General features: G+C 46.0%; 1 protein-coding gene across 15 annotated transcripts in view; it reads left to right on the top strand.

The window, feature by feature from the left end:
* The window catches only part of nav3 (neuron navigator 3), a 927,909-nt gene that overhangs the window by 845,551 nt on the left and 55,409 nt on the right, over positions 1 to 26,949 (top strand). For all 15 annotated transcript variants that reach the window (XM_072552054.1, XM_072552051.1, XM_072552053.1 and 12 more), the window contains 4 exons: positions 4,835 to 5,023; positions 13,519 to 13,571; positions 24,145 to 24,168; positions 25,227 to 25,304. In XM_072552054.1, coding sequence (XP_072408155.1) covers positions 4,835 to 5,023; positions 13,519 to 13,571; positions 24,145 to 24,168; positions 25,227 to 25,304 — 344 coding nt within the window. The remainder of the gene's footprint in view (positions 1 to 4,834; positions 5,024 to 13,518; positions 13,572 to 24,144; positions 24,169 to 25,226; positions 25,305 to 26,949) is intronic.

Raw genomic sequence — 26,949 nt, 5'->3', positions numbered from 1 at the left:
TCTGAGTCTGTCTGTGTGTCTGTGTGTGTATGTGTATCTGTCTGTGTGTGTTTGTGTGAGTGTGTGTCTGTGTCTGTGTGACTGTGTCTGTGTGTGTGTTTATCTGCGTCTCTGTGTATGTCTGTGTGAGTGTGTGTCTGTGTCTGTGTGTGTGTCTGTGTGAGTGTGTGTCAGTGTCTGTGTGTCTGTGTGTGTGTCTGTGTCTGTCTCTTGTCTCTGTGTAGTCTGTGTGTCTGTCTGTCTGTGTCTGTGTGTGTGTCTGTTTGTTTGCGTGTGTCTGTGTGTGTATGTGTGTCTGTCTGTGTGAGTGTGTGTCTGTGTCTGTGTGTGTGTGTCTGTGTGAGTCTGTGTCTGTGTGTGTGTCTCTGTGTGTGTGTCTGTCTGTGTGTGTCTGTGTATGTCTATGTGTGTGCTTGTGTATGTCTGTGAGTGTGTCTCTGTGTGTGTCTCTGTGTGTGCATCTGCGTGAGTGTGTGTCTGTGTCTGTCTGTCTGTGTGTCTATGTATGTGTGTGTGTCTGTGTGTGTGTGTCTGCGTGCGTGTGTGTGTCTGTGTGTGTCTGTGTGTGTGTCTGTGTGAGTGTGTGTCTGTGTGTGTGTCTGTGTGTGTGTGTGTGTGTGTGTGTGTGAGTGTGTGTCTGTGTCTCTGTGTGTGTGTGTCTGTTTGTGCCTCTGTGTGAGTGTGTGTCTGAGTCTGTCTGTGTGTCTGTGTGTGTATGTGTATCTGTCTGTGTGTGTTTGTGTGAGTGTGTGTCTGTGTCTGTGTGTGTGTCTGTGTGTGTCTGTCTGTGTGTGCGTCTGTGTGAGTGTGTGTCTGTGTCTGTCTGTGTGTGTGTCTGTGTGTGTGTCTGTGTCCGTGTGTCTGTGTGTGTGTCTCTGTGTGTGTGTGTGTGTGTGTGTGTGTGTCTGTGTGTGTGTCTGTGTCTCTGTGTGTGTGTGTCTGTTTGTGCCTCTGTGTGAGTGTGTGTCTGAGTCTGTCTGTGTGTCTGTGTGTGTATGTGTATCTGTCTCTGTGTGTTTGTGTGAGTGTGTGTCTGTGTCTGTGTGTGTATGTCTGTGTGTGTGTCTGTGTCTATGTGACTGTGTCTGTGTGTGTGTTTATCTGCGTCTCTGTGTATGTCTGTGTGAGTGTGTGTCTGTGTCTGTGTGTGTGTCTGTGTGTGTCTGTCTGTGTGTGCGTCTGTGTGAGTGTGTGTCAGTGTCTGTCTGTGTGTGCGTCTGTGTGAGTGTCTGTGTCTGTCTCTTGTCTCTGTGTAGTCTGTGTGTCTGTCTGTCTGTGTCTGTGTGTGTGTCTTTTTGTCTGCGTGTGTCTGTGTGTGTATGTGTGTCTGTCTGTGTGAGTGTGTGTCTGTGTCTGTGTGTGTGTCTCTGTGTGTGTGTCTGTCTGTGTGTGTCTGTGTATGTCTATGTGTGTGCCTGTGTGTGTCTGTGTATGCCTGTGTGTGTGTCTGTGTGTGTCTCTGTGTGTCCATCTGCATGAGTGTGTGTCTGTGTCTGTCTGTCTGTGTGTCTATGTGTGTGAGTGTGTGTCTGTGTGTGTGTCTGTGTGTGTGTGTCTGCGTGTGTGTGTGTCTGTATGTGTGTCTGTGTGTGTGTCTGTGTCCGTGTGTCTGTGTGTGTGTCTGTGTGTCCGTGTGTCTGTGTGTGTGTCTGTGTGTCTATGTGTCTGTGTGTGTGTCTGTGTGTGTGTCTGTGTCCGTGTGTCTGTGTGTGTGTGTGTATGGAGCATTGTGCGCAGTTCTGGAATCCGGATTATCGGAGGGATGTGATAGCACTGGAGAGGGGGCAGGGGGAGATTTACCAGGAAATAGCCCTGGGCTGGAGAGTCTCAGTGATGGAGAGAGATTGGACAGACTGGGGTGGTTTTCCTTGGAGCAGAGGAGATTGAGAGGGAACAGGATTGAGATGGATAAGGTGATGAGGGGCATTGACAGGATAGACAGGAAAAGATTTTTCCAGTTGATGGAGCGTTCATTGACAAGGGGCATAGATTTAAGATAAGGGGCAGGAGGTATTGAGGGATGTGAGGAAATTTTGTTTTCCCCAGAGGGTAGTGGGAATCTGGAACTCTCTGCCTGTAAGGGTGGGAGAGGCAGAAACCCCCATCACATTAAGGAAGTTTTTCGATGTGGAGTTGCAATGTCAAGGCACACAGGGCTATGGGCCAGGTGCTGGGAAGTGGGATTAGAATGGTGAAGCCTTTTGGACTGGCACAGATGCGATGGGTGCTTTTTGCTGCACCGTAGATCTCGATGGCTATAGGAATGACTGCTCCTGCAGGAGCTGTGGGTAGAGTCCAGTATGAGACCAGCAAAGGCAGGTCGATAATATTACCGATGTCATCTCACTTCTGAGCACACCAGGAATGAGAAGATGGGTGTGGAATGATCACTAACAGCTGCTCGCTTTAAAAACTGGGAGGGCAGTTACAACCTGAAGTTGTTGAACTCAGTGCTCGAGATTGTAAAGTCGAGAAGTGTTTGTTAATGCTGAATAATTAGAGCTGGATTGGGGCTAATTGGGCTGTTTTGTTTGAAGTATCTTTCATATAATTTATCAGTAACGCCTGCTGCGTTTATGCCTGAGTAAGTCTGAAAGCAGCAGGGACAGCTAATCCTGCTTATCAAGCAACTGCTGCATTTTCCTAGCTCCCACTATTAGTTCATTAACGGTACTGTCGTGAGGTCAACTGAGCTGTATCAACAATCACCCCTCATAACAAATGGCCTCATCCTCATGATCGATTGAACCACATATTGGTCTGAAATATTGTATATCAGTTGTGAGATACGACCAACTTACAGAATAATATCAAAGAATGAGAAATGACCTCACTGAAACACGCAGAATTTTTAGGGGGCTTGACAGGGGAAGTGTGGAGAGGTTGCTCCCCTCTTGTGAGAGAGTCTAAGACCAGAGGGCATCATTTAGACTAAGAGGTCACTTTTCTAAGACAGAGATGAGGAGGCATTTCTTCCCTCAGAAGGTAGGGAATCTGTGGAATTCTTTATCAGACTGGATTGGTGAGGCTGGTCCATTCAGTATTTTTCAGGCCGAGACAGGTAGATTTTTACTTAGTAAGGGAGTCAAGGTTTACGGGGAAAAGACAGAAGATGGGAGTTGAGGATGATCAGATCATCCAGGGCCAAAGTATAAATTGCTGAAAAAGCTCAGCAATTTTTGCCTCTGATTTACAGCATCCACAGTTCTTTCAGTTTTTATTTAGATTAGCCATGATCCCTATGTGATGTTTTTATAAAGAACTTGGATGAGGAAGTGGAAGGGTAGGTTAGTAAGTTTGCTGATGACATGAAGATTAGTGGAGTGGTGGATAGTGTGGAGGGCTGCTGTAGGTTGCAATGGGACATTGACAGGATGCGGAGCTGGGCTGAGAAGTGGCAGATGGAGTTCAACTTGGAAAAGTGTGAAGAGATTTATTTTGGAAGGTCAAATTTGAATGCAGAATACATGGTTAAAGGCAGGATTCGCTGCAGTGTGGAGGAACAGAGGGATCTTGGAGTCCATGTACATAGATCCCTCAAAGTTACCACCCAAGTTGATAGGGTTGTTAAGAAGACATGTGGTGTGTTGGCTTTCATTGACAGGGAGATTAAGTTTAAGAGCCGCAAGGTTATGCTGCAGCTCCTTAAAGCCCTGGTTAGACCACACGTGGAGTATTGTGTTCAGTTCTGGTCGCCTCATTATAGGAAGGATGTGGAAGCTTTAGAGAGGGTGCAGAGGAGATTGACCAGGATGCTGCCTGGACTGAAGGAAATGTCTTATGAAGAAAGGTTGGGAGTGCTAGGGCTTTTCTCATTGGAGCGAAGAAGGATGAGAGGTGACTTGACAGAGGTGTGCAAGATGATGAGAGGCAGAGATAGAGTGGATAGCCAGAGACTTTGCCCCCGGGCGGAAATGTCTATCACAAGGGGACATAATATTAAGGTGATTGCAGGAAGGTTTCGGGGAGATGTCAGAGGGAGGTTCTTTACACAGAGAGTGGTGGGGTGTGGAATGCACTGCAGCGGCGGGAGTAGAGTCAGAGACATTAGGGACATTTAAGTGACTTTTGGATAGGCACATGGTTGACAGTACAATGAAGGGGGTTAGTCTGATCTTAGAGTAGGATAAAAGGCCAGCATCCGAGGAGCAGGAGAATTAACATTTCGGGCATCAGCCCATCATCATTCCTGATGCTGCCTGACCTGCTGTGCTTTTCCAGCACCACACTCTCGCCTACGTCTGCTTGTACATCTTGTAGTTTTAAACTCCTCTCTCTGCTGCTTGAAATGACCTGCTCCTGTTTCAATGACCATCTATCTGTTGTGACTCAATTTATATTTCCTCATTATGAGCAGTGATACAAGTTGGCAGTACTTAATGAGACATCATTGTACTTGACTTAAGTTGCAATATCAAAGCTCCGAACCCTTTGGGTAATTAGAATGAACTGACTGAACAGGCTGGCCTTCATACTGTTGTGATCTGTTTGATCATTGCTTTTGAAGATGCACACCAGCTGTATTTGTAAAAACAAATATTGAAATTATTCCAGCCCCCTTGAGCATCCCCTGATATCCATCACTCACCATTGGTGGCTGTGTTTTCAGCTTCCTGGACAGAGCTCCAGAATTCCCTTCTGAAACCAATCTAATTCTCCTTTAAGATTGTTCTTAAAACCGACTCCTTTTCACTGATCTGCCTGTATTGCCTGCTTCTGTGGCTTGGAGTCAAATTCATTCCAATTATATTTCTTTGGCCATTTTAAGGGTTCTATATAAGTGCATGTTATTGTTTTAGCAAGGTGCTAAGAGTTGTGCTTGTTTGATTTGCAGTGAGTCCTACAGCAGTGTCCCAGTTTCATCTCTCCGGTCCCAGTATGATGCGTTCAAACAGCATTCCCACGCAAGATTCCTCATTTGACTTGTACGGAGATTCCCAATTGTGTGGAAGTGCCAACTCCCTGGAGGACAGGCCAAGGACAATCAGCAGATCCGGATCATTCCGGGGCAGTATGGAGGAAGGTTTGCATTCTTTGGCTTTTTTTGGGATGTTGGTGTAGACATGAGGAAACACAGAAACAGAAGGATACCAGGAGGAAAGATACTGCACAGAGTTTCGGTCAGGGTGGCCAGACTCCAGCTATTTGTCCATTGATTGGAAGTTACTGAAAGTGACATTAAACTGCTCCCACCCTCCCCAAGCCCACCCTGAATCAGTCGATCGTATCCACTGATCAGCTTCTGAGCAAATTATATATTTGTAACGTGAGGTTAGTTTTAAACTGTACTGACTGGTTCCTGTTTATCTAGGATCATGTCCAATGCCCTGGTGAATCTCTCAATCACAACTCTAAACCTGTATAGAATAAACAATGGCTCAGTGGTTAGCACTACTACCTCACTGTACCAGGGACCCGGGTTCGATTCCAACCTCGGGCAACTGTCTGTGTGGAGGTTGCACCTTCTCCCCGTGTCTGCGTGGGTTTGTTCCGGTTTCCTCCCACAGTCCAGAGATGGGCAGGTCAGGTGGGTTTTCCTTGGGAAATGCCGAGTGTAGGGTGGGATGCTGCCCCGAGGGTTGGTATGTGCCGAATGGTTTGCTTCCACACTGTAGGGGTTCTACATGACTGGAAACCCCTGGATGTGCCGATCTCTGTGTTGTTAGCACACAGAAGGTCATTTTCTATTAAATGAGTTTTAGAGTCATAGAAACAGGCCCTTCGGCCCACCACGTCTGTGCTGACCAACAAACACCAAACTACACTAATCCCATTGACCTGCACTTGGTCCATAGCCAACTGTGCCCTGGCATTTTAAGTGCTCAGGTCCAGGAACCTCTGTAATGTTGTGCGAGTTCCTGCTCCCACCATCCTCTCAGGCAGCACACTCCATTTCTCTGCCACCCTCTGGATGAAAATCATTTCCTCAGATTCCTTGCAAGCCACTAAGTGCAGGGTAAGATATATAGGGTACATGTGGAGTTTACGTGGAGTGTGTGCAGAGTGTGCGCGGAGTGGGGCGCTGAGTGTGCGCAGAATGGGCACCGAGTGTGTGTAGAGTGGGTTGCAGAGTGCGCGCCAAGTGTGCGTGGAGTGTGCAACGGAACATGTGTGGAGTGCGTGTACCGAGTATGTGCAGAGTGTGTGCAGAGAGTGCACCAAGTACGCGTGGAATGGGTTGCTGATTGTGCGTGGAGTTTGCACGGAGTATGTGTGCAGTGAGTTGCAGAGTATGCGCGGAGTGCGTGCACCGAGTGTGTGCAAAGTGTGTGCTGAGTGTGTGCAGAGGGGTTGCAGAGTGTGTGTAGAGTGTGTGTGGAGGGGTTGCAGAGTGTGTGCCAAGTGTGTGCCGAATGTCTGCGGAGGGGTTGCAAAGTGTATGCCAAGTGTGTGCAGAGTGTGCACCGAATGTGTGCAGAGGGGTTGCAGAGTGTGTGCCGAGAGTGTGCAGAGTGTGCACCGAGTGCATGCAGAGGGGTTGCAGAATGTGCGCTGTGTGTGCAGAGTGTGCACCGAGTGTGTGCAAAGGGGTTGCAGAGTATGTGCCAAGTGTGTGCAGAGTCCCTGATCAACCTGTGCAGAGATATTATGCTAAGTTCTGGAGCAAGTCCGCCTCCTGGGTCAAAGGCAGGGACACTACTACAAGAACCCTCAGTTCCTTTTTTGTAAATATTTGAGGCTATGGGTCTAGTGCAGAGGGGTTTTTTTGTCAGTACAGATTCAATGGGCCAAAGGGCCTCTCCTATGCTGTACGATTGTATCTCTGGCAAAGGTGGGACCTCAAACCAGGCCTTCCGGCTCACTTTGCTACAAGACCCCTCATGCTTTCTTTACATTTTTCTTCTTTACATCCAGAAGTTCATAACAACGGAAGAGTTATTTTCTCACCTCGCTGCACCACCACCAGTAACTCACTTTGCTTTCCAATTGAATCATTTTTTTTTTCCCATGGTGTGTGTGTGTGCAGGTGTGAGACACAGTGAAAGACACAAAGTGTTGATTCATTTTAATGTAGCCCCCTCCCCCTCTTACTGCCCTCCCCGGTATTATTGCAATGCCCTCATTGGTCATGCTTACACAGGTGTAACATGGGTGATTTAGTGGTGGCATAGGACTCATCCAGAGATTTGAAATCTCTGGGTATAAAGAAATAAAAAAGGATGGTTTTTGTGGTGCTGGGGTGGTATCCCGCCTTTGATCCAAGAGTCCCGTGTTCAAGTCCTAGCTGCAGCAGAAGTGGATCATAACATCTCTGAACAGGCTGGTTAGGAACAACATCTCAGACTGAAGGATAAGTCCTCCATGTTAGACTGTACACCCATGTTCAGGGAGCCACTGACAGGTACCTGCAAAGTATCTCAAGAACACGATAAATCAGGGTCTGCCAAACTGAGAGAGTTAAATCTCCTCACGTGGAAAAATGAGACCGATGGAAACGTCAATGGATTTACAGCAAAGCTCTTGTAAATCTCTAAAACTGTGTTTCAATATGTCGGCTATGACTCAGTTAAAAAAGGCGGACAAGCAATTAATCAGGGCCCCGCACCGGAGTCTGAGGAATGAGAAACAGTGGACAGGCCGGATCACTATTCCCTTGGACAGAGGAATGGGTGCTGGGGGGAGATCTTTCAAACAGTGCTTGGTTTTGATAGACAGTTCGCACATCCAAGGGGGGAGTGAACATAGAACACAGAATAATACAGTGCAGAACAGACCCTTCGGCCCTCAATTTGCACCGACCTGTGAACTAATCTAAGCCCATCCCCCTACACTATCCCATCACTATCCATGTGCTTATCCAAGGATTGTTTAAATCTCCCTCATGTGGCTGAGTTAACGACACTGGCAGGCAGGGCATTCCACACCCTTACCACTCTCTGAGTAAAGAACCTACCTCAGACATCTGTCTTAAATCTATCACCCCTCAATTTGTAGTTATGCCCCTCGTACAAGCTGACGTCATCATCCTAAGAAAAAGCCTTTCACTGCCTACCCTACCTAATCCTCTGACCATCTTGTATGTCTCTATCAAATCGCCTCTTAGCCTTCTCTCCAATGAGAACAGACCCAAGTCTCTCAGCCTTTCCTCATAAGACCTTCCCTCCAGACCAGGCAACATTCTGGTAAATCTCCTCTGCATCTTTTCCAATGTTTTCACATCCTTCCCAAAATATGGGGTCTAGAACTGTACACAATATTCCAAGTGTGGCCGCACCAGTGTTTTGTATAGTTGCAGCATGATACTGCAGCTCCGGAACTCAATCCCTCTACCAATGAAACCTAACACACCATATGCCTTCTGAACAGCACTATCCACCTGGGTGGCAACTTTCAGGAATCTATGTACATGGACTCCAAGATCCCTCTGCACATCCACACTACCAAGAATCTTTCCATTGACCCAGTATTCTGCCTTCTTGTTATTCTTCCCAAAGTGCGTCATCTTACATTTAGCTGCATTGAACTCCATTTGCCATCTCTCAGCCCAATTCTGCAGTTTATCCAAGTCCCCCACAACCTGTAACATTCTTCCACACTGTCCACTACTCCAGTGACTTTAGTGTCATCTGCAAATTTACTAACCCATCCACCTATGCCTGCGTCTAAGTCATTTATAAAAATAACAAACAGCAGTGGTCCTAAAACAGATCCTTGTGGCACACCACTAGTAACCGGACTCCAGGCTGAACATGTTCCATCGACCACCACTCACTGCCTCCTTTCAGAAAGCCAGTTTCTAATCCAAACTGCTAAATCACCCTCAATCCCATGCCTCTGCATTTTCTCCAACAGCCTACCATGTGGAACCTTATCAAAGGCTTTACTGAAGTCCATGTATACCATGTCAACTGCCCTACCCTCATCTACATGCTTGGTCACCTTCTCAAAAATCTCAATGAGGTTTGTGAGTCATGACCTGCCCTTGACGAAACCATATTGACTATCTGCAATCAAGTTGTTGCTTGCCAGATGATTATAAATCCTATCTCTTATAATCCTTTCCAAAACTTTTCCTACAGCAGACATAAGGCTCACTGGTCTATAATTACCTGGATCATTTCTACTGCCCTTCTTGAACAAGGGCACAACATTTGCAATCCTCCAGTCCTCTGGTACTAAACCTGTAGACAATGATGACTCAAAGATCAAAGCCAAAGGCTCCAACATCTCCCCTCCTAGCTTCCCAGAAAATCCTCGGATAAATCCCATCCAGCCCAGGAGACTTGTCTATTTTCACACCTTCTAGAATTGATAACATCTCCTCCTTACTAACCTCGATCCTTTCTAGTCTAATATCCTGTATCTCATTCTTCCCCTCTACAATATTCTCCTTATCCTGAGTGAAAACTGATGAGAAATGTTCGTTTAGCACCTTTCCGATCTCCACAGGGTCCACACTCAACTTCCCACTTCTGTCTTTGACTGGCCCTATTCCTACACTTGTCATCCTCTTTTTCCTCACATATATATAAAGAGCTTTAGGATTCTCATTTATTCTACCTGCTAAAGACTGTTAATGTCCTCTCTTTGCTCTTTTTAACTGTCTCTTTAAATCCTTCCTAGCTAATCTGTAACTCTCCATCATCTCAACTGAACCATCTCGTCTCAACGTCACATAAGCCTCCTTCTGCTTAACAAGAGATGCAATTTCTGTAGTAAACCACGATTCCCTTACTTTATCACTTCCTCCCTGCCTGACAGGGACAGACCTATCAAGGACACACAATATCTGTTCCTTAAACCAGCTCCACATTTCGATTGTCCCCATCCCCTGCATTTTGCAACCCCATTCTATGCATCCTAATTCTTGCCTAATCGCATTATAATTGCCCTTGCCCCATCGATAACTCTTGCCCTGTGGCATGTACCTATCCCTTTCCATTGCTAAACTAAACATAACTGAATTATGGTCACCCTCTCAAGTGTTCATCTACAATTAAATCAAACTCCTGGCCTGGTTCATTACCAAGCACCAGATCCAGTGTGGCCTCCCCTCTTGTCGGCCAGTCGACATACTATGTCAGGAAATCCTCCTGTACACATGAAATCCCATCAGAAATTCAGGAGAAACCACTTTGTCGAGAGAGCAGTGAGAAGATGGAAGCCACGAACACAGGAAGTGGTTCAGGTGAAAAGTACAGGTATGTTTAAGGAGAGGTGCAGTAACCCAGGGAGATGGAAAATCTGGCAGGTTTCAGGCTTATGGAGTCAAATTAGAAACGATGGGAGGAGCTTTGAGTGGGGCAGATAGACTAGCGTCATGGGATTGAGTTGCACGTGGCCTGGACTGTGCCATAAGTTACCTATGATTCTGTGGCCAATGGAAATTGTCCCCTGGGCCTGATCCCCATCCTCACTTCAGGGTGAAGCTTAATGTTAGGCTTCAGTCTCACTGACTGTTCTGTGATGGGAAACTGAAGCCTAATGCTTCAAAGGAGCTTTCCCTGGGAGAGAGCAGGTTGCTTTAAATCATTGTTTCTCTAAAGAACTGTCCTTGGTGACAGGGGAGCCAGGAGGAGGCCATTCAGCCCACCTTCTAGATTAGAGTGGTGCTGGAAAAGCACAGCAGTTCAGCCAGCATCCGAGGAGCAGGAAAATCGACGTTTCGTGCAAAAGCCCTTCATCCTGCTCCTCGGATGCTGCCTGAACTGCTGTGCTTTTCCAACACCACTCTAATCTAGAATCTGGTTTCCAGCATCTGCAGTCCTTGTTTTTACCATTCAGCCCACCTGCCCTGCCCTGTCGCTATGAAAGAACTCCCCAAATAATCCCACTCCCCTTTGTCTATTCCTCATGGTCCCTCACGTTTTTCCTTCTCAAGTATTTTTACAATTCCTTTTTGAAAATTACTCTTGATTCAACTTCTACAGCACAGTCCAGATCAGAGCAACTTGCTCTGGGAACGATTTCTGCTCTGCTTCATAAACCAATTGGTGTAAATCCGTGTCTCTTGGTTATAGACAATAGACAATAGACAATAGATGCAGGAGTAGGCCATTCTGCCCTTCGAGCCTGCACCGCCATTCAATATGATCATGGCTGATCATTCCTAATCAGTATCCTGTTCCAGCCTTATCTCCATACCCCTTGACTCCACTATCTTTAAGAGCTCTATCCAATTCTTTCTTAAAAGAATCCAGAGACTGGGCCTCCACTGCCCTCTGGGGCAGAGCATTCCACACAGCCACCACTCTCTGGGTGAAGTAGTTTCTCCTCATCTCTGTCCTAAATGGTCTACCCCGTATTTTTAAGTTGTGTCCTCTGGTTCGGCATTCCCCCATCAACGGAAATATGTTCCCTCCTGCCAGAGTGTCCAGTCCTTTCATAAGCCTATACGTTTCAATCAGATCCCCTCTCAGTCTTCTAAACTCAAGGGTATACAAGCCCAGTCGCTTCAGTCTTTCCGTGTAAGGCAATCCTGCCATTCCAGGAATTGACCTCGTGAACCTACGCTGCACTCCCTCAATAGCCAGAATGTCTTTCCTCAAATTTGGAGACCAGAACTGTACACAGTACTCCAGGTGTGGTCTCACCAGGGTCCTGTACAGCTGCAGAAGCACCTCTTTGCTTCTATACTCAATCCCTCTTGTTATTGACACCCCTGCCTGGGAGAAGATTTTCTCCTGATTTTAAACATGTCTGTTGATTGTTCCAGAGGAGAACAATCTTAGTTTCTCCAGTCCGTCCATGGGAGAACGTTGCTACGTGTCCAAAAGGCACCAGCGTTTGAAGGAGACATAGCCCAGCAACAGGAGAGCAATCACAGGCAAGATCACGAACCTGTCTGTCAAGATTCTCAATGGGAAAGGGCCAGAAAGGATGGAGAGGCAGGGGTCCATCACACTCCCACAATCCTAGAGGCAGATTGAGTGACTTTAACATGCAACATTTGAGAATCAAACCTATGAAAGAAGCAGACAATTCTAATAATCCTCACCATCAATCCCAGTATCACACTAATATATAATAGAGACAGGTGATTGTAATTTCACACTGAGCTCAGAGGTGCCCTCTACTGATAATACTGTGAGATAATTCAGGGATTTTAATGAATCTGTTCAGATCAGTGACATTAATTCAGGAGCTTTGGAAACAGCATGTGTTTTATTTTGTTAATTTTAGTAGAACTGAATGCCCTGCTGCTTCACGTGGTATCAATGTCATAGTAAATGATGCCAAGCAACTTTGAAGGTCATTGAAGGAACAGAGAACCAGGAGGAGGCCATTCAGCCTCACGAGCTTCTCCTAGTCTTCAGTTCAATCATGATGGAGTTATACCTGAACAGGTTGTAGCTGCTTTTGTTACAAAGCCCCCAAAGCTCTGACATAGGAAGAATCTGTAGGTCTTGTTGACAGCTCCAATTACCACCCCTGTCCCTAACAGTGAGGCACGTAGGAACAGGAGTAGGCCATTCAGCCCCTAGAGTCTATTCCACTCCTCAATGGGATCATGACTGATCTGTGGCCAACTCCATATTTGGCCCATCTCCCTTAATATCTTTCCTTAACAAAAAATAATCTATTGCAGTTTGAAAATTAACAACTGATCCAACACCCACTGCTGTTTGTGGAAGAGAGTTTCAAACCCCTCCCACCCTTTGTGTGTCAAAGTGCTTCCTAACATCTCTCCTGAACGCTCTGCCGGTAATTCTCACACTATGCCCCTTGTTCTAGAATCCCCAGCCAGTGGAAATAGTTTGTCTTTATCTGTCCTGTCTTTTCCTGATAATATTTTGAAGACTTCAATCAGATCACCCCGAACCTTATAAGTTCTCGAGAAAAACGCATAATCCTCCTAGAACTGGACCCCTGAACCCCAGGTATTATTCTTTAAACCCTGCAAGGCCAATCTATCCTTTGTAAGGTGTGGAGCCCAGACCTGCTCCCTGTACTCCAATGGGGTATAACCAGGGAATTCCAAATGTCCATGTGCTGTTTGAGTGAGTGTTCCTCACAGTGAGGATCATTATTAGAGAATGTATTCCTGTAAATAGAACAGAAACAAAGCTAATCTCAGTCACAATTTGTTGTTCTTGGCTGGGTGCTTGGGCTTTAACTGATTGTATTGCTGAATGAGCTGGCTCTAACTTCAGGATAAAGTCCTGTAGCTCTGCATTTCCCCCACTCCAGGTCATGGTGCTTGTTCCTCACTTGGACAATGTGGATGCAACGAGTTGCCCTTTAGTGTGGGGCAGCTGTGACTGGCAGAGAAGGGTCTGGAATGGCAGCTTTCAGATTTTGCTTACTCCCTGCTGTCCGGTTGCCTCTGTATGTCCAGTTTGTGATCAGATGGGGTAAATATCTTGAATCACAAAGCAGGAGATAGACCTCAGTGTCCAGTCACTTCCAAATCCCTCTCCGCCCCATCACTCCATGAAGACTGGGAAGCCAACATGGCATGGTAACTATTCTATCATTCAGAGCTCAGTGTGACCAGTTTTATCATGTGGTATGGATACTGTAAGACTTGGGTTCAGGAGCTGAATACTGAAAGATTTATCTCCTTGTTTTTTCTAGTCCATGGGTCTTCGCTCTCACTGGTTTCAAGCACATCATCTCTTTACTCCACAGTAAGTATGTGTGTCAGTTACCGTTAACATCGGGATATTGGGCTTGGTCTGTGAACTCTCACGTTCACACTGCATCTGCAATCACATAGGAGGCTTCACAAAGACAGGCCATTCTGTCCAACGGGTCTATACTGTTCTTTCTACCTCCCCTCGTGGGCTGGTGATGGTCAATCAATATTATCACAATAGTATTAGCCCAGAGACCCTGATAATGTTCTGGGGATCTGCGTTTGAGTCCTGTCATTGGTAAGATTTGAATTTAATGAAAATCAGGAATGAAGTTTCCAGTGATGACCATGAAACTTCTGTCAATGGTCAGAGGGAAAGCCCATTTGGTTTATTAATGTCCTTTAGGAGAAGGGGAATATTTACCTGGTCTGGCCTACATGTGACTCCAGACCCACAGCAATGTGGCTAACTCTTAACAGCCCTCGGGAATGGGCAATAAATAATGGCCTGACTGGTGATATCCACTAGCCCTGATGAAGGGCTCATGCCCGAAACGCCGATTCTCCTGCTCCTCGGATGCTGCCTGACCTGCTGAGCTTTTCCAGCAATACACTCTTGACTCTGATCTCCAACATCTGCAGTCCCCACTTTCTCCTGAATTCTCTTCTTGAGTTGTTAGATTAATGGGCTATATTTTTGCTTTTCTAGACAATTGCACTCTCTGTTTCTGTGGCATCAAGACCATTAATTATTTTCTGACTGCAATTAGATCACCCCCGAGTCTTCTTTCTAAGGCGGGATAGTCTCTGTCCCTTCTCCTTTCCTGGGCTTATGGCCTCACAGCTCTCGTACTGAGAGGGGCATTGGTGGAGACTGGCTTAGTTGGCTGATAGGCTGGATTGTGATACAGAGTGATACCAACAGACTGGGTCCAATTTCAGTACCAGCTAGGGTTACCAAGTAGGTCCCACCTTCTCAACCTCACCTGAAGTTACCCCCCTCAGGTTAAACCACTGTCAGTTCTCTCTCTCAATGTATCTGTCTTTCTCTCTCTCTCTGTCACTCTCTCTAATGGGAAAACAGCCCTGTGATAATATGGTGACCTTTATCCTCTAGTAGTGCACTCCTTGACAGGGTGAAATAGTAATGAATATGACAGCAATTATCAGGTAACAGGAATCGAAATTCATGTGGATTGATTGTGAGTAAGAATGATCAAAGAGAGCTTTAAAACCCAAATGGTACAGGAGTGTCATCATGTTGATCTTCTGAGCAGGTTTATGAATCAGAAGCCCACATGTGGACTAGTCGATTAAAGGGTGAGATCAAACATTGCAAGACAAGTTCCGAACACAGGGCCTGCACAGATTTAACACTTTAAATATGGTCAAATAGCACACTGTGCCTGGACCAAAGATTCCAGGTTCAGGATATATTTCCCAGCGCACTGTAATCATCTCATCATTTTAGCCACTCATTCCATGATACTGACTGAGTTTGCTCCCTCTGAATGGTTGAGGATTTCTTCTCCATCAGTTCCCCATTTAACTCATTGATGAGCAGGAGGGGTTCCCGGCTGGGAACTTGTTGGGAATATCAGCCGATCACGGAATGGCGAGAGTATGACATCCTCCTGGACCCCTGTCCGTCATGTGAACCAGTGAGATCGGAGAACTGAGAGGGGAATACCAGGAACAAATTAAAGTCAAACCAAATACAGCAAACAGAATAATGTAGGAAAAAAAACCATTGGATTGAAAGACAGAAAGGAAAAGTTATCAAGTAAATGTATTTTTAAATTCAAAAATTTCAAACCATTCAACTGCTGCAGGAATAAGTTTTATTTGTTCCATTGATACATGCAGCACAAAACATTACAACCCAAGAACAGACCCTTCGGCCCATCATGTCTGTGCCAACCATGATGTCATTCTAAACTAATCCCATCTGCTGGCACATGGTCCATATCTCTCTATTCTCTGCCTGTTCAGCTGTCTGTCTAAATGCACCTTAAACATCGCTGTTGTGTCTGCCTCGACACCTCCCCCAGCAGTACGTTTCAGGTACCTACCACCCTCTATGTTAAAAAACCTGTCTCACGTATCTTTAAAGCTGCCCCCCTTTCACCTTAAACCTGTGCCCCCTAATATTTGTCATTTCCAGCCTGGGGAAAAGGACTCCAACTATCCACCCTATCCAAGCCTCTCAGAATTGTATACACTTCTGTCAGTTTCCTGAAGAGGTTGGGTGGTCCTAGCAGGAAAGTTAATCATCTCATTAAGAAATCCCTTGGACTGTCCTTTACTGACTGAGAGGCAGCAAAAACAGTGAAACTCATGGGAAAGTGCAGAGAAAATCTTTGTAAAGCTACCAGCAAGACTACAATTTACCCAGTGACTTGTAACAATCAACAATTCACTCTCTCACAATTTAATGGGAGCACCATTAAACTCGCTGTTAGTTTGCAGCAAATTGTTTTCAGTAATCCCCTTGGTTTTGTGATATAGTCAGACTGATTCTGTATGCCATGCTATCCTTTGCTGTTTTTTACCCATCCCATCAGAAACAGACAGATTGACAGAGTCAGTAATGAAACGCTTTCAAAGTTTTTCAACAGACTCCTCAATCTGCTTCCATTCACTTTGTTTGACACTGTGCCAGTTCAGAAAGTGTCTAGCTCAGTGTGCCATCTAAATACAATCTGTCCACCTCAAAGCCTAACAGGACCGTTGTCTCAGGTTGTCTGCTTTCTTGCTGTTACCCACGGGGTCTCAAGCCTCAGGTGGGAGTCTACAACTTGGCAAAAGGTTTTTAAAAATAATCATAGCATGGGCCACAATGAAATGACGCGCAGAATTAGATCAAGTCAACACATCAGGAACAGGCCATTCAGCCCACTACTCTGTAATGGCCATTCATGCTTCCAATGAGCCTCCTTCTACCCCCTCCTCATCGCTCCCCTCACCATCTCCTTCTGTTCCTTTCTCCTTCATGTCTTTATCCAGCCTGTCCCTTCAATCTATTGACCCGACTGTACAATGATCTACATGAGGTATATTCTAAAATCCCAGAATTAACAAGAGGCAAATTCAGAACCAGACATGAGACACCTGACAGAATGCATCAAATGGTAAATGTGATCAAGACAGATTCCACGAATTCCTCAGCAGTCCGACTCACATGTCACTGCGTGGGTGACCAAATTTCATTCAAACTTTTCAAGGGATTACAATTCCCATGCTCCATGTCCAGGTGTCGTCTGCTTCAGTGATTGCTCTAATTGTCATGCTCCATGTTTCCTGAGACAGTGCAACAATACTTTTCTTCATGGAGCCTGTCTCTCTCTCTCTCTCTCTCTCTATCCTATCTCTCTCTCTCTCTCTCTCTCTATCCCTCCTCTCTTTCTTGCTCTCCCTCTCTCTCTCTGTCTCTCTCTCTCTCCCCTCATTCTGTCTCTCTCCCTTCTCTTTTTCTCTCTCTGTCTCTCTTTTTCCATCTCTCTCCCCCTTCTTTGTCTCTCTGTCTATCTCTAACTCCAGTTATCCATAATACTGGTTTTCAATGACTTGTTGAAAACTTTGCAACAAATCCCACCCTTGAGGCAGTATGGAATATCAAACTTCTCAGAACTGTTTGTCCCTTGAATATTAGAATGTTCCACAGATTGCTGGCATCTACAGCACAAAATAAAATCACATGGATGATTTTGGGATAGTGTAGGGGGACGAGCTGAGAATAGTTCACAGGTCGGCACAACATTGATGGCCGAAGGGCCTGTTTTGTGCTGTATTGTTCTATGTTCTATGTTCTAAAAGGAGCTTAGTTATTTGCTGCTGTATTCCAAGTCTCTGACCTGCTCTTTAGCCACTGTGTTGATGTGGCAAGTCCAGTTGCGTTTCTGGTCAATGATAACCCCAAGGAAGTTGATAGTGGGGGATTCAGTGATGGTAATGCCATTGAATGCCACGGGACGGTGGTTAGATCATCTGTTATTGGTGATGATGGTCATGGTCTGGCATTGTGTGGCACAAATGTTACTTGCCACTTGTCAGCTCAAGTCTGGATATTGTCCAGATATTGCTGCATTTGAACACGGACTGAAGTCCTGAATGGTGCTGAACATTATGCAATTATCAGCAAACATTCCCACTCCTGACCTTATGATGGAGGGAAGGTCATTGATGAAGCAGCTGAAGATGGTTGGGCCTAGGACACTACCCTGAGGAACTCCTGCAGAGATGTCCTGGAGCTGAGATGACTGACCTCCAACAATCACCACCATCTTCTATGTGCCAGGTATAACTCCAACCACTGGAGAGTTTGCCCCCCCCCCCCCCCCCGATACCCATTGATTCCAGTTTTGCCAGGGCTCCTTGATGCCACACTCGGTCGAATGCAGCCTTGATGTCAGGGACTGTCCCTCTCCCCTCCCCTCTGGAATTCAGCTCTTTTGTCCATGTTTGACCTAAGGCTGTAATGAGGTCAGGAGCTGAGTGGTCCTGGGGGAACCCAAACTGGGCGTCACTGAGCAGGTTATTGCTGAGCAGGTGCTGCTTGATAGCTCTGTTACTGACACCGTCCATCACTTTACTGAGGATGGAGAGTAGACTGATGGGGCAGGAATTGGCCGGGTTGGTTTTGTCCTACTTTTTGTGTGTTAGACATACCTGGACAATTTTCCCCATTGTCGGGTAGATGCCAGTGTTGTAACTGTACTGGAACAGCTTGGCTCAGGGAGCAGCAAGTCCTGGAGCACACATCTTCACTACTATTGCTGGAATGTTGTCAGGCCTTTGCAGTATCCAGTACCTCCAACCATTTCCTGATATCCCATGGAGTGAATCGAATTGCTTGGAGACTGGTCTCTGTGATGCTGGTGACCACTGCAGAAGGTCGAGATGGATCATCCATTCTCACTGCTGGCTGAAGATTGTTGTGAAAGCTCTAGCCTTATCTTTAGCACTAATGTGCTGGGCTCCTCCATCATTGAGGATGGGGATATTTGTGGAGCTCTGTCCTCCAATGAGCTGTTTAATTATCCATCACCATTCATGACTGGATGTGACAGGACTGCAGAGTTTAGATCTGATCTGTTGGTTGTGGGATTGCTTAGCTCAGTCTATCACTTCCTATTTATGTTGTTTGGTAGCAATTAGTCCTGTTTGGTGGCTTCACCGGGTTGACACCTCACCTTCAGGTATCTCTGATGCTGCTCCTGGCGTGCCCTCCTGCACTCTCCATTGAACCAGGGTTGACCCCCTGGCCTGATGGTAATGGTTGAGTGGGGGATGTGCTGGGCCATGAGGTTACAGATTGTGCTGGAGTACAGTTCTGCTGCTGTCAATGACCCACGACACCTCATGGATGCCCAGTCCTGAGCTGCTGGATCTGTTTGAAGTCTGTCCCATTTAGCACGGTGACAGTGACACACAACACGATGGAGGGTATTCTCAATGTGAAGGCAGGACCTTGTCTCCACAAGGACTGTGCGTTGGTCACTCTTACCTATAGTGTCATGAACTGATCCTTCTGCAGCTGGCAGATTGGTAAGGATGGAGTCAGGTATGTGTTTCCCTCGTGTTGGTTCCCTCACCACCTGCAGCAGACCCAGTCCAGCAGCTATGTCCTTTAGGACCCGACCAGCTCGATCAGTAGTACTGCTGCTGAGCCATTCTTGGTGGGGGGCATTGAAATTCCCCACCCAGAGTACATCTGTGTATTTGCCACCCTCAGTGCTTCCTCCAAGTGTTGTTCAACATGGAGGAGTGCCGATTCATCAGCCAAGGAAGGATGGTACGTGATAATCAGCAGGAGGTTTCCTTGCCCATATTTAACCTGAAGCCATGAGACGTCAAGGGGTCTGGAGTCAATGCTGAGGCCTCTCAGGGCAAATCCCTCCCGAATGTATCCCACTGTGCTGCCTCCTCTGCTGGGTTTGCCCTGCCGGTGGGACAGGACATATCCCGGGATGGTGATGGTGGGGTCTGGGACATGTCTGTAAGGTATGATTCCTTGAGAATGATGGTGTCAGGCTGTTGTTTGACTAGGCTGTGAAACAGCTGTCCTAACGTTGGTGCGAGCCCCAGATGTTAGCGAGGGGGACTTTGCAAGAACGACAGGGCTGTCACTGCCATTGCCTTTTCTGGTGCCAAGGTCAATACCAGGTGATCCATCTGGTTTCATTCTTTGACACTTTGTCATGATTGGTATAACTGAGAGGCTTGCTTGGCCATTTCAGAGGGCAATGGAGAGTCAACCATATTGCAGTGGGTCTGGAGTCATACGTAGGCCAGATCATAGTTAAGGATGGTCATCTCCAACAATGGATTCATGGTCATCCTATATTCTTAATTTCAGATTTTGTTTTATTAAATTCAAATTCCACCATCTGCCACAGTGGGATTTGAACTTGGGTCCCTAGAACATTTGTTGAGTTTCTGGATTAATAATCTAGTGATAATACCACTAAACCATCATCTCCTGAGAGGAGGCAGCTGCCTGGAAGTGACTCAGGAACACTGTGTGGAATATTAGATTCATTACAGTGTGGAAACAGGCCCTTGGCCCAACAATTCCACACCGACCCTCCAAAGAGCAACCCACCCAGACCCATTCCCCTACATTTACCCCTTCACCTAACACTACGGGCAATTTAGAATGGCCAATTCACCCAACCTGCACATTTTTGGACTGTGGGAGGAAACCCACGCAGACACGAGGAAAATGTGCAAACACCACACAGATTGTTGCCCGAGACGGGAACTGAACGCGGATCCCTGGCATTGTGAGGCAGCAGTGCTAACCACTAAGCCACCGTGACACCCCTTTGTTTTTTCTTTTTAGCTCATCCCCTTACACGATCCCAAAATCATCCATGTGCTTATGTAAGGATTGTTTAAATCTCCCTAATGTGGCTGATTTGACTACATTAGCAGGTAGGGCATTCCACACCCTTACCACTGTCCAAGTAAAGAACCTGCCTCTGACATCTGTCTTAAATCTATTACCCCTCAATTTGTGGCTATGCCCCCTCGTACACACTGAAATCATCATCCTAGGAAAAAGAGTTTCACTGTCTACCCTATCTAATCCTCTGACCATCTTGTATGTCTCTATCAAATCCCCTCTTAGCCTTCTTCTCTCCAATGAGAACAGACCCAAGTCTCTCAGCCTTTCCTCATAAGACCTTCCCTCCAGACCAGGCAACATCTTGGTAAATCCCCTCTGCACCTTTTCCAATGCTTCCACATCCTTCCCGAAATATGGGGACCAGAACTGTACACAATATTCCAAGTGTGGACGCACCAGTGTTTTTATATGTGTGTGTCCTTGTCATACTGTGTGTGGACACGACACTCACATTGTTACACAGTGGCCCCAGTTCCCTGCTCGGGGCTGGGGGGTGTCACAACTCTGTTTTGAAGAAGGGAGTTCCCTACAGTGTTCTGACCCGTTTGCCTTCCCCAATATCAGTGAAGCAGATGGTTTTATCATGATCCTATTCCTGGCTGTGGGAGTTTGCTGTGTGCAAATGGGTTTCTGTGCTTCCTACGTTCTGAATGATTAGACCACGGTGTCTATGGAGCACTTGCCCTGGAAATGTGTGAGAAATGCCAGTTTTTTTTTTCCTTTATGTGGGAGTCATTTATCTGGCAAAGGAATCATCTTGACTTTGATTACCCGGCGCTGGAAGGGAGAGTGAGAGGAGATGGATGTGTTTGAATTCACACTGTTGGAGTATCTGACAGACTGGCTCACTCCAGGATGGTGCTATTTCCATGGTTACTGTCAGTGTCGATCTCACCCTTCTGACAGGACAGACTGTGGTTCAGCCCCAGTGTAACGTATCCAAGCTTAGTGCTGAGAGAGAGTGGTTCAGTAAAGAGGGGGTCCATGAGGTGAACAGACACCATCTGGCCAGGAGGCTGAGGGCTGAGTCTCCATGACAACCAGAACTGAATGCACGTTTTCAAATTCCTTCCCGATCAATGAGCTGGCTTTGGCAATCCCAAGGGATCTGTGGGTGACTGAATAAATGAGCATTTTCCTAGCGCCAGACCATCCACTAGATGCTCCATCCTGCCTTAACTTGATTGTGCATCCAGCATTAAATAAGGAGAGAAAGGACTTACATTTATGTAGCACCCTGTGTATCTCCAAGCTGTAAAGTCAGCAAGGACCTTTTGAAGGTAGAAACACATCAACTAGTTTTTACACAAGATCCCACAATACAAAAGTCACTTGATATTCTGCTTTTTTAATAAGTGGTGTTGAGGTTGTGTGATAAATATTGGCCAGATACTGGGGACAGCCCCCATTCTCCCTAAAAAGGTAGCAGCAGTATACACACTGCATCTCCCTTTCAGCTGAGCAAGGATTAATTCAGAGACTTTAACTCCCTTATATACCTGGTCAGCAGCAACGGCACCCTCTAATAAATCACTCATCCCTATCCTGATTTCACCAGGCTTTGAAATCTCCCTGTCTTCCCCACTTCCATCCCCACTATCTTCCTGCTGTCCCCAGCGTCCTGTGCTATAATTCTCCAGCCCCTTTCTGAGCCTCAGTCTCTCTCTGTCCTCCCTGTGCCCAGCCATGCTCAGTACCTCCTTCCAAGTGTTCGCCTGTGTGGAGATGACCATCTCCTGCCCAGCAAGCCCAATTTTAAACAATGCCCTTCCAATGTGGGAATGTCAGGATGTGTCCAGGTTAACCATTCCATGGAACCAGGCTAATGTTCCCAGAAGGTCAGCCTTAAACCTCCCCCCTTCCCCCCCTCAGCAACTGATGGAATTAAATTCAATGAATTAATTCATCTACAGCCTATTTCAAACTCACATTTTTATGTGAGAGAACGTAGGCTCCTCAATTACTGAAAGCATTCTATAATTTTTGGGGTGCAACTCACCCACAATCAGACCTGACTGACAGCATCTCCTGAAGAGTCTACCCTTCATCTTACTGTCTCTGTCTTTTCCTTCTCTGGGTCTGGTTTAACCTCACCTTCCCTTTTGATCCCCGGCCCTGGAATGGGACAGTTTCCCAGCCCTCTGTGACTCTGGGGAAGTTCTTAAAAATGGATCCACGGGATGTGGGCGTCACTGGGTGGACCAGCATTTATGGCCCTTCCCTAGTTTGGTCCATGAGAGGAAGTCATTCAGAAGAAACCCCCTTACACCTCCACAGTGGGGATGTGAAGTCCCAACAGATCCTGGAAATCTGAGCAGCAATTGCTGGAAAAGCTCAGCATGAGCTGAGATTGGGAGAGCTGATAGTTGCAGTCAGTGACCATTAATCAGGAGTGGGAAGATTTAGACCTGGAACAGTTCTCAATCCATGTGGGGGAGACGGAGGGGGTCACGTGTGGGGGAAAAGAACAGAAAGAAATTCTGTTGGCTGAAGAGACTAAAGGAGAACCAAGCTCATGGTGTTTCTGTTACCTCATGTTTTTGTACGAGTTTAGCTTTGCTGAGTTACAGGCTGTATATTCGAGCAGGGGATTGATACATTTTTAGCAATGAAAAGGATATGTGGGGCAAGTGGGAGTATGGCATTGAGACAGAGAATTAGCTATGATCATATTGAGTAGTGGAGCAGGCTCAGAGGGCCGAATGGCCTTCCCTTGTTCCTAGTTTCTACAGAGTAATGCATATTAGAAAGGTCAAAGGTCATACCACACCAGGTTATAGGGGAAAGTGAGGACTGCAGATGCTGGCGATCAGAGTCAAAAAGGTTCTCGTCCAACAGATTTATTTAAAATCGGCATTGGTGAGGTAACCAGCAGGAATTAGGACTGTGTGGTGGCTGGGTGGGGGTTGGAGGGAGGAGGGGGTGCTCAGTATTGAATGTGGAGTGTGGGGCAGCTTCTTTGTCCTGGATGGTGTCGAGCCTCTTGAGTGTTGTTGGAGCTGCCCCCATCCAGGGGCAAGTGGGGAGTATTCCGTCACCCTCCTGCCTTGTCGATGGTGGCCAGGGAATAACACTTGATGCTATTCCTCTGTTTCTCTCTTCTGTAACGCTCAAATGAAAACAAGCTTAGACAGTCCCTGCTGAACTTCCGATAGGTTTCTAACAGCAGAATCAAGGTTGTGAAGTTGCCCCTTTTTCAAATTAATTTGCAGTAAGTTTTTTTAAAAATTTAATCAGGCATCGGTCCAAAGACTCACTTGAAATCCTGGACATCCAACAACGCAGCATTCCTTAGTGCTAAAACACTGTCCTTTAGGTCTCAAAGCACAACCTTCACCTTTCAGTGCTCTGTGGGTGAATCACTGACCCTTGGCTGACCAGGCCTGAGGGGGAAACCTGTGCCAGTCCCCTCTGTGGTATTGACTGGAAGTAGTTCTGAAAATAAAAGTTTGACTGTGAGGTGTAGCAGCTGTCATTCTGAACCAGCTCCTGTTCATTACTTGTCTGTTCACATCTCAGCTGGAATAGGAGCCAGTAATTTCGGTCAGGTTTGTCAATGCTGATTTTTCAAAATGGATTTATTGAATATTATTTCAATATCAGAATCTAATGCATGACCTATATCACCTCAAGCTGGAGCAAGTATTCATTCAGTTGGATGTCTCAGCATCTGTTTACATTTTTTTACCTTTTATCTTTTTATTTTCCTTTCTAGGCTGAAGAGAAAGCACATTCTGAGGTAAGATGTTAAACAGCTGCTCCCTCCATTTCGAATCCAGTCACTGTATCCACAGTCTGGGTGTGTGCGTGTGTAATTGTTCTCCCAAACATTTGAAATTTGGATGGAGTGGAGTGAGCCCCTGCTCTTTATTTTATCATTCTTTGGGGCATGGGTCTGACTGGTAAATCTAGAATTCAGTGTACATCCCTAACTGCCCTTTAGAGTGAACTACTGCAGTGTGTGTGTGTGTGTTTGTGTCTGTTAGTGCGTGTGTGTGTCTATTTGTGTGGGTGAGTCTATGTGTGTGCATGTGAGAGAGAGAGAGAGAGAGAGAGAGAGAGAGATGGTGGTGTCACATTGTTAGCTGCTACCCTTGTCCTTTTGTGATACTGGCGATTGCAGGTTTGGGAGATGCCTTGGCAAATGAAGATTAAAATTGATTTTGATAGGTACAGTAACTGATCAGAAGGTGCATTGGATCCACAACCATTTTTAAAATCAGTTTTGTGCTAAATTTACACTCAATGAGGAGACAAATTGAAGTGATGTGAGATTGTCCCCTCCTGGGTTTCCCACATCAGGTGGAAGTCCGCTTCTATTCAGGGAGGCCATTAAGTCCATCTTGCCCATGCCAGCCCTTTGAAAAATAGTCACACCCCCTTTCTCTTTCCCCATGGTCCTGCAAATCTTTCTCCTTTGAATATTCCTTGATTACCTTTTAAGAAAATTCGGATTGAATCTGCTCCCATCCCCTTTCAAACGTTCCCGATAACAGCGTGGAGATTGTCCATCTATCATCTCTGATTCTTTTACCAATTGTCTTTACCCATTTCCCTTTCAAGGTAGAAACTCATTAATCATAAAAAGAAGCGACACAATTCACATGAAGGATGAGGCCTTGGTGAGAAATGTGAGTTTTGCATCTAAAGGAAGGTTGGGGAAGATGTGGTGGCTTTCACATGGGATCCTGTGCTGGTTGAATTGACCCCTGATTGGTGACTGTGGTTGTCTCACATGAAGCCATCATATCCATTGGAAACTTGTTCAAACTCGGATGTTTCTGTCTTGTGTAACAGCAAATTCGGAAGCTGCGCAGAGAGCTGGATACTTCTCAGGAGAAGGTCGCCTCCCTCACCTCTCAACTTTCGGCTAATGTAAGTCACTCTTTTCTCCTGCTCAGAAATTAATTAACGGAGGAAAATTAAATACACGAAAAAGGCATTTGGAAAGTTACCTGATAATTCCTCAGAAAAAGGTTCAGCTGCCTGATACTCAAATGCAATGAAGTGACCAGCAGATGCAAATCCCACTTGGATAGGAATTCTTCTGTCGTAAATAATCCGTACTACTTGAGGGAAATTAAAACTGGCATTATCAACAAGACCGTTTCCAGTCTTGGTTTAAGAATTACGTATTCAGGGGCATAGACTTCAGTGAATGGATTGTGACCAATATAAATGGAGAATGCTGAAGAAACTCAGCAGGCCTGGCATTACGTGTGGAGAGAGAAACAGAGCCAATGTTTATGTTGATAACCCTTCCGTTAAACTGGAAGCAAATTGAGTGAAATGATGGAATGAAATGGACATTAACGAAATCTGCAGATGACACAAACATGGAAAGGCAGTTTGTGAAAGAGATACAAGCAGTTTACAGAGAGATATTGATGGGTTAATTAAGGAGGCAAAAAGTTAGCAAGTGGAGTATAATGTGGGAAAATGTGAAGCTGTTTATATTGGAAAGGAGAACAAAAGAACAGAATATTAATTAAATGGAAAGAGGCTGCAAAAAGCTACAACACTAAGGGACGTGGGGATTGTGTACAGGAAACACAGAAAGCTAGCACACAGGGACAGCAGGGAATCGAGAAGGCGAGGGGAATGTTGGCCCTTATTTCAAGGGGGTTGGAGTATAAGAGTGAGGAAGTCTTACTGTAACTGTACAAGGTGCTGGGGAGACCACATCTGGAATACTGTGAGCAATTTTACTCCCCTTATTTAGGGAAAGGCATTATTTCATTGGATGCAGTTCAGAGAAGGTTTTACAAGGATGATCCCCGGTTTGGAGGGATTGTCTCATGGGCAAAGGTTAAACAGATTGGGAGCCTACTCCCTGGAGTTCAGAAGAATGAGATCTCTTTGTGACAGGCAGGGGCTTGATAGGGTCAGTGGTGAGAGGATGTTTCCCCTCCTGGGAGTGGCTAGGACCAGAGGGCATAGTGTCAGAATAAAGAGGCACCAATTTCAGACTGACATGAGGAGGAATTTCTTCCCTCAGAGGATTGAGAGACTTTGGAACTCCTTACTGCAGCGAGCTGTGGGGAAAGAGTCCTTGTATATATTTAAGGCTGAAATACTGGTGTCCAAAAGATTTGGAGCAGAAGCTGCCCCCCCCCACCACCTCCCCATTATAATTGATGTTCTTGATGTTGAGTTGAGTCAGCTGTAGGATGTTTGATTGGACGATGGGTTGCTGCTGCGTGTGGTTTCGAGCCTCATTGAGTTGGTAAAGGGGCCCAGGGACAGAAAGGGCAGAGCAGGAGGGAACATTAAATAGAAATTCCCAGTCTCAAGTGCACACAGAAAGGAAGGGTCGTGCAAAACATGAACTTTATCTGTGTTTACTCCCCTCAGTTGTAGAGGAGATTGTGTCGAGAATAGCGAATACTGATGAGGAACTTGGAAGGTGTCCAAGGAACTCAGTGGTTCGTCTGACCTTCTGTCTCACTTGTCCTGGCTAACATATCTTCTTCAGCAAATGTCAGTAGAAAACAGATTATCTGCTCATAATGACATTGCT

This window comes from Chiloscyllium punctatum, chromosome 32 (genome assembly GCF_047496795.1).
Source record: "Chiloscyllium punctatum isolate Juve2018m chromosome 32, sChiPun1.3, whole genome shotgun sequence".
Lineage (NCBI taxonomy): Eukaryota > Metazoa > Chordata > Chondrichthyes > Orectolobiformes > Hemiscylliidae > Chiloscyllium > Chiloscyllium punctatum.
The sequence above is the reverse complement of the archived record's forward strand: the minus strand, read 5'-3'. Positions and strand labels throughout refer to the sequence as shown.